Source organism: Pholcus phalangioides, unplaced genomic scaffold (genome assembly GCF_987345545.1).
Source record: "Pholcus phalangioides strain wild (caught in Gottingen) unplaced genomic scaffold, Ppha-v1.0 ptg000011l_1, whole genome shotgun sequence".
In the NCBI taxonomy this organism is placed as follows: domain Eukaryota; kingdom Metazoa; phylum Arthropoda; class Arachnida; order Araneae; family Pholcidae; genus Pholcus; species Pholcus phalangioides.
This window is the reverse complement of record NW_028301604.1, coordinates 2,084,415-2,097,834: the sequence shown is the minus strand read 5'-3', so window position 1 is coordinate 2,097,834 and position 13,420 is coordinate 2,084,415. Positions and strand designations below refer to the sequence as shown.

Below are 13,420 nucleotides of genomic sequence, written 5' to 3'. Positions count from 1 at the left end.
TTAAAAAAATGTTTTTTTGAGTAACTTTTGAGCTATAAGTAATTTTTTTTTAATTTAATTTTTGAAAAAAAAATTTTTTTCATGATGTGAGAAAAAAGACAATTAATTTAGATCAGACTTTATATAATAATTTTTATTATTTTCAAAATTTTTGTGAATTTTTTAATGCATGTAAAATGATTGAAGCTGAGCTTGTATTACCATAGTGCTTCTTAGAGATGTGAGTCGAGAATATTCTCTTTTATGTAAAAATTTTGGAGAATAATCGGGAATATTCAGTTTTCTTTTAAATAATTTAAAAAATTTACTAATTTTGTTTATATTATGAAACATAATTCAGGTTTTATACAAATACAAGGCCACAACATGCAAAACACCCAATGAGTTGGCTGAGAAAAAGATGCCCATAACAAATATGGATGTCATACATTTGGAAAATACAGCCAGCCAATTAAAAATGCAATCATAAAAACTAAAAACTATGTATACTTGATAAAATATTATGCGATGCCCATATATAAAAAATATTTAGGGTTGTCTTATTCTAAGAATGGATAGCTTCTCGATTTACATCAACATGTTTATGATATTTTTTTTAAACTTGTCAATTGTGTTTGAATTTACTACCTCTGGGTGTAAGCTATTCCATTTACTAACAATCCTATTCAGGTTTCCCTTTGACTTTTTATCAATTGTAGCAATTTGGCTAAACAACTTATACCAAGTTCAAGATGGAAAAATAAATTGAAATGCAAATCATGGGCAAATAAAAATTTTTTAAATATAAAATACAAATTCCTGTACAAACAGTATTTTAATTCTCAAAAATTCATCGGCATTTTTTTGCTGCCCACAATTCAAAATCATTTTCAAAATTGAATTGTTACCTGCTGGGTCAATTAACAGAAACAGAAATACTGCTATTTGTATTTCATACATCCATTCTCTGTTCCGGGATGGTGTTTTAATAAGGTTCATGATACTGAAGCAAAGATGCTGCAGTACTCTGATTTACCTGGGTCATGGATTATAATGAGAGTGAAAGTGGGTCCCTCTCGAAAAAAAGTTGAAGTATGGTCTTCCTCCCCTCATCATTCAGTGCTATACCTGTGAATCAAAGTTTGATTCAAATATGTCCAATTCAAAGGTTCATTGAAAAAAAAGGTTAATTTACCAGCTTATATAACAAAGTTCTTTTACTTTCACTGTCTACTAGTAAAGAAAGCTTGCAAAGAAACCCATAAACACTGAGAATTTAACATATGGAATTTAACACGTGTAATATAAATCTAAAACAAATATAATTAAATTAGGCACATATATTTACTTATAAAAATCTATTTATGAATTTTTTTCTGATTGATTTTCCAATTCAAAAAAACTTAGCCCTTTCAATAATATATTCTGATTGAATTTAAAGCAAATGAGGTTCTGAAAATAGGTTTTCTTGATTCTCTAATCATATAAATATTTTCGAAGCAGTTTCTTGGTGGAATAATTTTCTTTTCTCTCCTTGATGGTTAACAACTCTGATCTACCACCATTTAACTCTCACAATATTTTCACACCTAAATATAGGGAGCTATGTCAGTTTTCTGTTGGTGAAAATTAACTGTGTGCTAGTGTGTGTGCGTCCAGCGTTTGACATGTTTTGTGCTCAGTAAGGTGCCATCTATCCCCCAAATCGCTAATGTGTGGATTTGAAATGTAATATATACATATTTGTGTTGTAGGTCTATGTGATCGTTGTGGCAACAGAGCTTTTTTTTCAAAGGGATGGCTAACTCAAGCTTGGAAAACCTTAGAAAATCGTATTTAGCCAATTACCAATGTGCAGTCACAGGTTGCAATCCCGGATTTTGCCGAAGTCTAAATCCGAGGAGGGCATGGGGGCCCGTACTCACCCCCAAGGAGATTGAAAATTGAAAATATAAATATTTTTGCAGAAAATTAAAATATTTAACAAATATATACATTCTTATGCAATCTCTTAATTTGAAATTCTTTTTGAGGGTTGGTGACCTAAAATTTTTGTGGAAGAAATCCTTGTGCCCGTCCAAGGAATGATTCTGCATATACACCTTGGATTTCCACGATGCAAAATGGTGATGACCACATATCGGCTAGGTGACAAAACTGTAGATATTCAATGTAGAGTTTTTACAGATTTGGTCCCCCCTCAATAACAATCACTGAAAAATTTTTACAATTTGAATGGGTGTTCAAAAACTTTACGAATTTTCAAAAAACATGCATCCACAATTTTGTAGGAACAAAGCGAACAGATATAGGAAATTTTGTCATGAAGATTGCCAATGTAGCTTGGATCCCTATTTGGTGGATTAAAACAAGCCCCTACAGTAAGTTTATGACACCTTTTGTTTTCGAGCTCAACCCATATAGTTTCAATATCACTTCTATGCACGTCACACTCTCTAGCCTTCAAACATGATTTCAAATATATCAATACTCCACCCCCTTTCCTATGTAAATGGTAAGTAGCTGTTCAGTTGAGTTGAGACATTTTTTAGTTTTGACATATTTTTACTCGCATTGCAAAAAATGAATTTCTTATTCAGACATTTTCATTTAGGAGAATCTCTCGTGATCCCCCCCTACCCCGGCTGGTCATGACCCACACTGTGGGGACCACTGTCATAGAGGCACATCACAATTGATATTGATTGTAAACAGCACCAAACCTCAGGAAAATTTGTAAAGCCATATCCATTTTTACCCCAACAGTGCCATTGCAGCTTATTTTGTGAAGTGAATCAACAATGGCGCTAACTAGTTAACTGACTTTCTTCCATGTAGATAAAAAATTCAATAACAGCTATTTATCCAGTTTTTTCTCATATTTGCTTAGTTGTTGAGCCATGCCTCAAGGCACGTGGATTCTTCTTCAGCAATTTTCCACCAGTAGACAAAAAAAATCCCAAAAAAAGTCTTCCACATTTTTAATTCTACAACCCAATGCCAGATACATACATTGAACTTTAGGATATTGCTCTTCAGTAACTTTTGTGTTTCAACCAAATCTGGATATTTACTGAATGCCTCCCATATCAGGACTATTTTCGAAATACCATAACATTATTTGATTTCTTTGTCTCTCAGGCTTCAGTTTTGAAGGGATGGGTGGAGCTAATGCTGAACAAGGATAAAAGCAGTGGAGATGTTTTGAAATATTTTGAATCTTCTGACAAGTAATTGAATTTTTTAGGTTCTGTAATTTTTTCTTATTTGGAATTGAACATTTTCTGTATTTTTGAGGAAATAAGAAGAGCTCGCAATCACTGGAAAAACTCATTATAACAGGCTTCTAGTTTCTAGCAAATTTTAATTTTTTGCTCTCTAAAGAAATAAATTCCATAACATTCTTACTTTATCTGCATTATAATCATGTTTTAGATTGTCTAGTTTCAATATTTGTGAATAACATTATTTGAATCAAGAAATTGTTTTTTTTTCTCACAGCTAAAAGTTATTTTGATAGGATTTTGTGTTCTCGAAACAATCTACCCACCAGACTGAAAAGTGGTCGGCTGAAGTTGGTTTTCTGTGGTTCCCAACTTCAAAGCGCGAATGCGAGCCGATCTCCCCGTTAAAAAGTCTCGCCACAGAGAGCAACAGGCCTACACCGTTACAAATATTCAATCATTACACTTCACTCACAGTTTGAAGTATAGATGGCAGCACTGAAATATCATACACAACACTAGCTACGCACTCAGACTGTTAGGTGCACTCACTTTGTTCCAGACTCTGTCACAAAGCTGGGCTGGAAGAGATCTCGGCAACGGGATAAGACCCTGGCATTCATTCATTCATTCATTCAGCAGACTGAAAAATCGAAATTCTCAATTGTTATCTCATTGCTCAATTTCATGGTTTTATGAGCTTGCACCATCTCTTTCTGCTAATCAGAACATTTTTTTCAGCATGATTTGTTCATCCAATGATAAACTGTTTTAATTTGTACTTTAATCTGTAAATTGTGGTTGAATAAAAAGTGAAAAATGGCAGTTGTCTTTACAGGGCCGTCTTAAGAGCATCATGGGTCCCTGGGCCAAGTGATTTTTCTGAGGCCTTACCAGGCGAATTCTTGGAAAATTCAACCACTTCTCATTTTTCTGAGGCCCTCTTCTGTTGAGGCTCCCGTGCCATGCCCAGGTGGGCCCATGCATTAAGACAGCGCTGGTTGTCTGCCAGTCACTGGAAATGACAAAGTCATGTGATGCCATCATTATCCTTTATGTATATTGAAAAAGCCCAAGAATAGGAAGATGCTATAAAAACTTTGGGGTTAGATAAGATATTTCTTCCTTGCTGCTGTAAGGGTTAAAATAACATAAAAGAAATCAAGTTTCAGAAATTAAGTACTTATTTCATGTATAATGCTATTTTTGTATTTGACCTGCTTATGATTGTTTGAATAATATAGTGTGTGATTAATGAAATTTCGTAACTATGTTAAACACATAATATGTGTAAATATAATACAGTAACTAAATATGTGGTGGTCAAAGAAAAACTCGCATACCTTCAGAGTAAGAGTTATCTCCAAAAATTCTTATGATTAATTCTGATCAGCCATCATGGCCAACATGAACCCACCATCCACCCACATGGGGGGGGGGGGCTGGTGGTGGCTGACAAGCTGTTAGCCTGGGGGCACAGTATCTTTATTTTTATTTCTTTACACTGTGTAAATTTACGAGATATGACTCTGGAAAACCCTGACTTAGGGACAAAATTTGATTTGGAGACTGTTGACAATAATTGTGATACTGATTGACCAAAATTTTGGTTGGTCAATCGCTTATGTACACTGTCCTGCTCTCGTTTCTCCTTTTTCTGGGCAAAGTGCTGTTTGTTCCTCAGCTGACAAGAACAGTTAAAGTGTGAGAGGTTTTTTGTTGACCATTTGGCATACATTCACCCCAGCTCATGATGTGGCATTTTCTAAAAATAAGTGATTTAGGACGAGAAAAAAAACTTTTACGCTTTTTCCTGTTTGAATTGCACTGCCTCAGCAAGATTGATCAGCTAAACAGAAGTTTTTAATCAACTGATATTGTTACCATGAAATCTGAACAGAATGGAGATGTTGTCTCAGATTATTTATTACTGGTGATTAGCATTACCCGAAAAAATAATTCTGAGGAGTAATTTCACTCCTGTGTAAAATTTCAAGGGGTAATTTTATAAAATGAAGGATATTGTGAGAAATAACTTGATTTAAAAAAATTACCTCAAATTCAGGGGAGTATTTTCACTCCTCAACAAAATTTGGAGGAGTAAAATTGAATTTTGATACATGAATCATGCATCTAGATTCATATTGGTGAAAACTACTGGTGACCAAACACTGCTGATTCTCATTCTATCTTCTTTTCTTATTGAAACAGTTTTTATGTTTTTGTATTTCAATTGCTTCCCTGAAAATATATTGCTAGTGTTTGTCGTCACCGGATAATGTTTGATTGTTGCTTAAGATAGCATGATCCTTGATCCAGGCATGCTCTGCTCTGGCTGATTTGTCAACTTAATTCCATGGGCGGAGATATGCGGGGCAGAGATGGGCATCAGTGACGGAGTCGACTGATATAATGTATATGCATGTAATGAATTCGCATCAGCATCATACCCCTCCCCACTTTCATTATCATGCCCCCATAGCCTTTCATGTCTATCTCCACCTATGCTTAGCTCTGTCTATAAATTATTTTGTACTCATGTAATCTGACAGATACTGATCTTTTTGTAGTGCCCATATAAACTTTTCCATAACTGCATAGAATCCTACATACCACAGCTGTTTTTGAACTGTTGCCATTTGTGCTAATGAAATGTGAAATAAGAAAACTTTCATCCATGTTGACCTAATATCTTGAAAGCTATGAATTGTTCATTAAATAATGACCACAAAAGGCTTGTTTGTTTCGATTGGCAATGTTTTGATTACCTGATTCAATACTTAATTTTATACATGATTTCAAACTATGTAAAGTGCTTTTTCATATTTTTCAGTTCTGATCCTGAGGCTGTTTTTGGACGTGCAAAATATTATGAACTAAAAGGAAATTATACCAAAGCATCTGAAATTTTGAATCAAGCTGTTGTTTTATTTCCCCATTATGCACCTGCTTTCATTGAAAAAGCCAAAATGCAGCTTGCTCAAAATGACTGGGGTCCTGCCTTAGATACTTGTCAAAGGTAAATTATCACTCTTGACTTCTTTCAATGCATGTCTGACTGAGAGCCTTTTAAAAAAGGGGGATAGATTGAAATATAATGCAAGATAAAAATATAACTTTTATTTTTAAAACATAATAAGCCAAAGACTTCCAACAAAAACAAAAATTACTCAAAAGTTTAACTGCTTGCACACACACACACAGCATGACTCTATATTTAAAAAAATCACTTAAAGACAAAATGATGTTGAAGAAAATATCAAATTCTGTATATAGTTATTTATTCTCTTACTAATATAGGTTTAGCACATATGACGACAGTGAAATTTCTGGTGTCTTGAACAAGTGTCAATTTCCTTGAATATATTCATATTTAAATGAAAGAAAATAAATTTTCAAGGATTATTAGAATCATCTCAAGAATAATACAAGGTAACGAGCGACATTAGTTCACCCAAAATTGCAAAAAGGAACCACGGCTATACATGTTTTGGAACTATATGAAGTTCCTTCACCAGTAGCAGAAATAGTGAAAAAGAACTCCTTATAGTGGGAGTTACTTGCTGTTGTAGACAAAAGAGTCAAAATGAACCGGCAACAAGAGCAAAGGAGGACAGAAAAAAGAAAAATGGTGGAGCCAATCACAAATGAGAAAGTGATAGTGATGCTGATTAGAGAAAAATAATTATTGTAGAAACTGTTGCCAGATTTTTGAGAAGGGTGGTGTGCTAGTTAGGTTGTTGACCAACTGGTTTGAGTTTTGTTGATGTGGAATGATTCGAAGTCCAAGTCAGACGCCAAGGGGCATTTTTGAATGATTTTGGCAGAAGACAAGTCAAATTTATGACCAAAGGACCAGCAGTGTTGGGCTATGGATGAGCGGTTAAAGTTTTGGTTGGTTACATATCTTCTATGCTCATTTAAACAGTATTTTAGGGCACGTTTAGTTTGACCTATATATGATAATCCGCATTGAAATGCTGTAGATACCCCAGTTGTTGAGTGGGTCAATGGGACCTTTTAGTTTATAGAAGCTCTTACCCCATCGGTTGTGTTTTGCTCCAGGTTTTACACACTGCCCAAAGTCCACAAACCCGACATTCTACACCGACCCATAGTCTCAAATATCGGCACTGTCTCATACAAGCTTGCAAACCACCTCGTCTCAATATTTTCACCACTCTCTTGCAATAACACACACACTATGAAAAATTCAGTTGAATTCGCACAGAAACTCCATGCCTTCAACCCCCTCAACACAAAAATGGCCTCTTTTGACGTAAAATCTTTTTTCATGAATGTCCCTGTAGAAGGCCCTCTTCAAGGTCTGGAGACTAGACTAACCAAATTTCATTTTTCCCAATTTGAAATCTCTGAACTGTTAGACCTTACTCAGGTTTGTCTCAACCAAAATATGTTCTCTTTCAACAAACAATTCTATCACATAACTGAAGGTTTTGCCATGAGAAATCCTCTCATCCCTGTACTTAGTGACATCTATATGCACTATTTTGAAACAAAACTGTGAAATTTGTTTTCCTTTTTACGTCAGATATGTTGATGATTGCTTCGTCCTTCTCGACCGTAACGCTAACATTGACCATATTCTAAATTCCATTCTAAATTCCATATTCCCCCAATTCCATTGACCCCTGCATCCAATTCACTATTGAGAAAGAAAACAATAACCTAGCTTACATTCCTGGACGTATTGGTCACTCCCCACGAACAAACTGTCTCTACCACTGCCTTTCGCAAACCATTTGCTGTTTCTCTACCCCCACACAACCTCTCTGCGCATCCTCCGGCACAAAATTATGCCTCTTTCTATACATATGTGAAAAGCGAGCGATTAATATCTGCTCTTCACCGATGCTACTTGTAGCTGAACTCAATATCCAAAAAGCAATAGCAGTCTATCGTGGCTACCACAGTTCTTTCATTGATAATCTACACAGCAAACTTATTAAAAATACTTCCACAACCAAGCCTAAACCTGAACACAAAACTTCATCATTTTGCCTTTCTTCCCAAAAACCAGCCAACGCATCGCTAAAATCCTTCGAAAATATAATTTTTCTGTAGTTTTCACCCCCATCAATAAACTTTTCTTCTCTAAACTAAAAGATCCTATTGACCCACTCAACAACTGGGGTACCTACAGCATTTCATGCCAATGCGGATTATCATATAGGTCAAACTAAACGTGCCCTAAAATACTGTTTAAATGAGCATAGAAGATATGTAACCAACCAAAACTTTAACCGCTCATCCATAGCCCAACACTGCTGGTCCTTTGGTCATAAATTTGACTTCTCTTCTGCCAAAATCATTCAAAAATGCCCCTCAGCATCTGACTTGGAATTCTTCGAATCATTCCACATCAACAAAAACTCAAATCAGTTGGTCAATGACCTAACTAGCACACCACCCTTCTCAAAAATGTGGCAACAGTTTCTACAATAATTATTCTTCTCCATCAGCATCACTATCACGTTCCCATTTGTGATTGGTTCCATCATTTTTCTTTTTTCTGTCCTCCTCCTTTGCTCTTGTTGCCGGTTCATTTTGAATTTGACTCTTTTGTTTACAACAGCAAGTTACTCCGCTATAAAGAGTATTTTACAGTATTTTTCACTATTTCTGCTACCGATGAAGGAACTTCATATAGTTCCAAAACATTTATAGCTGTGGTTCCTTTTTGCAATTTTAGGGTCAACTAACGTTGGTTATTACCTTGTATTATCTAACCCAAAAATTAATTCATTTCCATCTCAAGAATGTTTCATAAAGAAAAAACAGTGGCAGCATTTGATGTTCTTTATTACCAATATTTTCAGTCAACTTATATATATAGGCTGTAGTAAAAATGCTTATGGTACAGTTTATGAAGAATTGAAGGATAAAAATGATAAATGCTGTAATTGCCAAAAAAATTCCAACACCTTTTTTTACGTTAGTGTCAAACAAACAATTTTTCTTTATAAGGTTGTGAACATGAAAAGTGCCTAGTAGTCCTCTAAGTGGTTCAAAAGAGCATGTAAAGAGGTTGCAAAGAGCTGTAAGTGCCAAAAAAATTCAAACACTGTTTTTCACATTAAAGTGTCAAATAAGCAATGTTTTATAATGTTGTCAACGTGAAAAATGCCTGGTAGTCGTCTAAGTGGTTCAAAAGAGGTAGCAAATGTGAACGTCACTACATGCTGCAAAAACAGTTTTTTGCAATTTCCCAACATTTTCCTTTTTGGTACTTGCAGCGTTTTCCAATTTTACCTTTCAATTTTAGTAATGTTCTTTATCTGATATGGTCTATTATGAAATAATCCATTTACAAATTCATTTCATTCTCTCTTACAACCATTCATTACTCTGCTTACAATTTTCAACACTCTGCAATTTCCACTCTGCAATTTCTTAAATGCTGTGTATAACTATCAGCACAATATAAATTATTCCAAATACAATGAAAGGGTTTGAGAAAAAAAATGTCTTGTAAGTATAGTCAATGTGATACTTAGAATGTGTGCCATGAAAGATAATATGTTAAAGCTGTGCAACTTGTCCTCACTCATGCACATGGTATTTGTATGTTCTTTTGTCTGAATTTTGTTGAAGTTTTTATCTATTATACTAGTATCAGCCTTACCTGCAAATGTTTTGAAACTCAAATATATTTTTGAATTTTTCAAGTTTTTATGTATGAATTTATTTTCTTTTATTTCAATGTTTTATAGAGCCCTCATTGTTGATAAGAACTGTTTAGAAGCTCAAAGAATTATGATATTGAATTTATTATGCAAAGAAGGAGACTATATGAAGGTATAGATTTCTGATTGTAATTTATGAATTTAACTTTGCCGATAAATAATCAATATTTTTATATCAAAAGTTTCACATTTTAAAACATATATCCTTTTGTATGTTGCATGCTGAATATAGCCTAATTATTTCTTGTACAATAGAGTCTCTATTACTGCAAACTTCTATTACTGAATTTTTCTGTATAGCAAATTGTTCACACAAATTGTTCACTGATATTTTTGTAAAGTTACTCAAAATTAAAAATTTCTGATTATTATTATTACTATAATTAAAAATTCTCTATAAAGAATTTTGAGATGCAAGGATTGTTCCAGGACCCCAACAAATTCACCAAAAGCACACTTTTTGTTTTGTTCCAAAAACACAGGTGCCATTATCATGGGCAGAGATATGGGCTGGGGGGGGGGGCCCATACGTCAAAGTTAAAGCCAACTGATCTAATGTATTTGCATATATATAAATTAATATCATCATCATCATGCCCCCCCCCCAAGTCTATCTCCGCCTATGGCCATGATCATTTGAAATTAGGTTGGTGTGAATTTTATTTATTTGTGTTATAACAGAATTTTCAAATAATGAGAATACTTAAAATTATTTACATCAATGTTCCCTGTCATATAAGCGAATGATAATAAAATAGAGCAGCGGTTCTCAACCTTTTTTTGACTAACGGAGTCCTGTTTAATAAAACATTTCTTTGCCGGAGCCCAGTAGGCCTATTTTTTATTTATTCATCAAAGCTACTGATTTATTTTTATTATTTAAAAATATTTATGTATATTTTTAAAATTTACTGTTGTTTTTTATTTTCCTCGAGCGGCCACAGAGCCCCTGGAGAGTGCACACGGGGTCCCAAGGGCTCTGTGGAGCACCGGTTGAGAACCGCTGCAACAGAGCAATCGTATTTACATGACCAAAGGACCAGTTGAAATTGCTGCAAATGCCTGACTTGGTTTTATTTGTGATTCTTTTTTTATCGCCAAACAGACCATACTTTTGAAATGTCCCTTTTAATAGATAACTGCAGTCAAGCCTTCATAACACAAAGTTGCTTTGTTGCATCAAAAAAATTCATAATAGGGGAAATTCGTTATAGAGAAGGAAATTTTCTGTACAAATTTTTGTAAGCGTAAACATAGAGAAAGAATTATTGATGTAATATGAATTATATACGAAAGAATTATGTAAGTTAACTGAAAAATAAGTGTTTAAGCTTACAAAAATTTGTATAGAAAATTTATTGTATCAAAGTTTGTTATATACCGAGTATTTTTTCAAAATTCATGGTAAAAATGTTAGGAACCGATAGAACAAAACCAGACACACACAATACAATGCCTGCTGGGAATTCAAACCCTGAAGCGTTAGAGGGCACTTCCCAGCAAATATCATAAATGCACTGTTGGCAGCAGCCTTCATCATTTTTTGCTGTCAATTACTGATGAGTGGATGTGCACATAAATCAGGAGAAGATGGATATGAATTAGGTCCACATGTACAGAGTTGCAGATGAAAATGAAACCCAACGGCAACAGCACTAGCAACTCTGCAAAAGGAGCCTTTGCTAGGGGGAGGTGCAATGATGGGGAATGTAAAAGGAGTATAATGATTCTATATGTAATGGAAGACGTTTTGCAAAAAATCAGAAATAACTCTGAATGGTAGTAAATAACCAAAATCTTATATGTTTCCTATGACAGTATAGCCAATGTATGGCAGTGACTACATCCATGGTGTGAAGCCTACATCACCTGTTGTCAGTCACACTTTTGAGCAGTTGCTGTAATAATCGTTTCATGACACAGCAAGTATATCCCCCTCTGGTACTTGAATTTTTAGCATGTATTGTAGGAAGATTTTTGCTGGTTTAGTTATGTTATATCACCACCTAATGCTTATACCATGAATTCTGAAACACTCTGTGTAGAGACTTTATTGTACATGGCTTTATTTCTGCATAGTAATATTCTATAATTTTTTACTCAAATAATGAATAATGTATAAATTTTAAGTAACAGTTTTTTTTATTTCTATTAAATCATTATAAAAAATGAATGAAGTACAAATTTATTTATTTTAATAATTATCATAAGTTAAAACCCTTTCTATTACTAGCATTCATTTAAATGCTATTAATTTATGATTATCACACATTGTTTTATTCTGTTGTAGCAATATCTTATACTGTTCCTTTTCTACACTCTATTTAGGGGCACAATTATGTTGTTGACTTTATAAAATTATTACATGATGCAGAGCCAAGAAATGCTTATCTGTATTATCAAACTTCCCAGCTTCTTGCTCGTGTGGTATGAGTTTTTTTAATTGGAAATAAATATGGAGACTATATCAAACTGATTAAAATATAATTTTTTTTTCTGGCAATCAAGAATAAAGAAGTGACAGTGATACAAACTTTTCACTTTTAAATTCCTTGTTATCTTATAAGTTGTATTTTTATGATGCCAAAAATATTTAGACTATTTTCCAAGCATACAAAAATAGACAAACTTGAATAAGTGCATGAAGATGCATAATTATAAGCTTTTTTTACATTAAGGACAAAATATAAATGAATGACACATTGACACATGCATGGAAAATAACACTAGCTCAGTTGCAGTTAAGAATCACATATATAATTATTACTGTTAAGAATTCCATACAGACTCGCTGAATGAAAACACCCCCCTCCCTTCCCCCTTTTCTGCCTATGTTGGGATGTCAAACTTGAAATTTTCAAAGAAGTATGATTGTAAGATGTGCTACTTGTGAACACACAGCCTTTTTAGTATAATTTCTGGTTTACCATGCATCATGATAACAACTGTGGTAGATGTCATTTGAAGATGAAAGGCTGATGACACTACTACAGCAAAACCTTAACTTAGAAAGCTGCAGAAAAAAATAAAAGATCAAAAGATCAGAATAAGGGATGCTTAGTGAAAGGTGTGAAGGAAAACCATTTTTGTACCTCAACATAGGCTTCATAGGTATCCTTAGCCACAGGAGCTGATATATGTTGCCTTATAATTTATAGCAGTGTTTCTCAACTGCTGGGACCACAACCCAGTACTGGGCCTTAACAATAGTCACACCAGGCCTTGAGTGATTCACAGTTTCATTTTTCTCATTAGTTTTTTGTTAGTTGTGTGTGACCGGGCCTTTCACTTACACAAAAGAAATTAACTGTACAACGGGCTTCTGAAGGTAGAGAACCACTGATTTATATAGATCTTTTTTATATAAGATAGCATAGCAAATTTTTAGAATATTTTCAATAAATTAGCTGCAAGCATACAAGTTTTCACATTGTACAGATTAATGTCCAAAAGAGACTGCATGGGGTTTAAAGTTTTAGAAGTGTCTCTCGACAGTAAATCATCTGTCTG

The 13,420-nt window shown here is 34.1% G+C and overlaps 1 protein-coding gene across 2 annotated transcripts in view; it reads left to right on the top strand.

Moving 5' to 3' along the window:
- Positions 1-13,420, top strand: part of LOC149079933 (tetratricopeptide repeat protein 21B-like) — a 70,906-nt gene that overhangs the window by 7,208 nt on the left and 50,278 nt on the right. For both annotated transcript variants that reach the window (XM_089238818.1, XM_089238817.1), the window contains exons 6-9: positions 3,121-3,209; positions 6,037-6,222; positions 9,938-10,022; positions 12,239-12,337. In XM_089238818.1, coding sequence (XP_089094944.1) covers positions 3,121-3,209; positions 6,037-6,222; positions 9,938-10,022; positions 12,239-12,337 — 459 coding nt within the window. The remainder of the gene's footprint in view (positions 1-3,120; positions 3,210-6,036; positions 6,223-9,937; positions 10,023-12,238; positions 12,338-13,420) is intronic.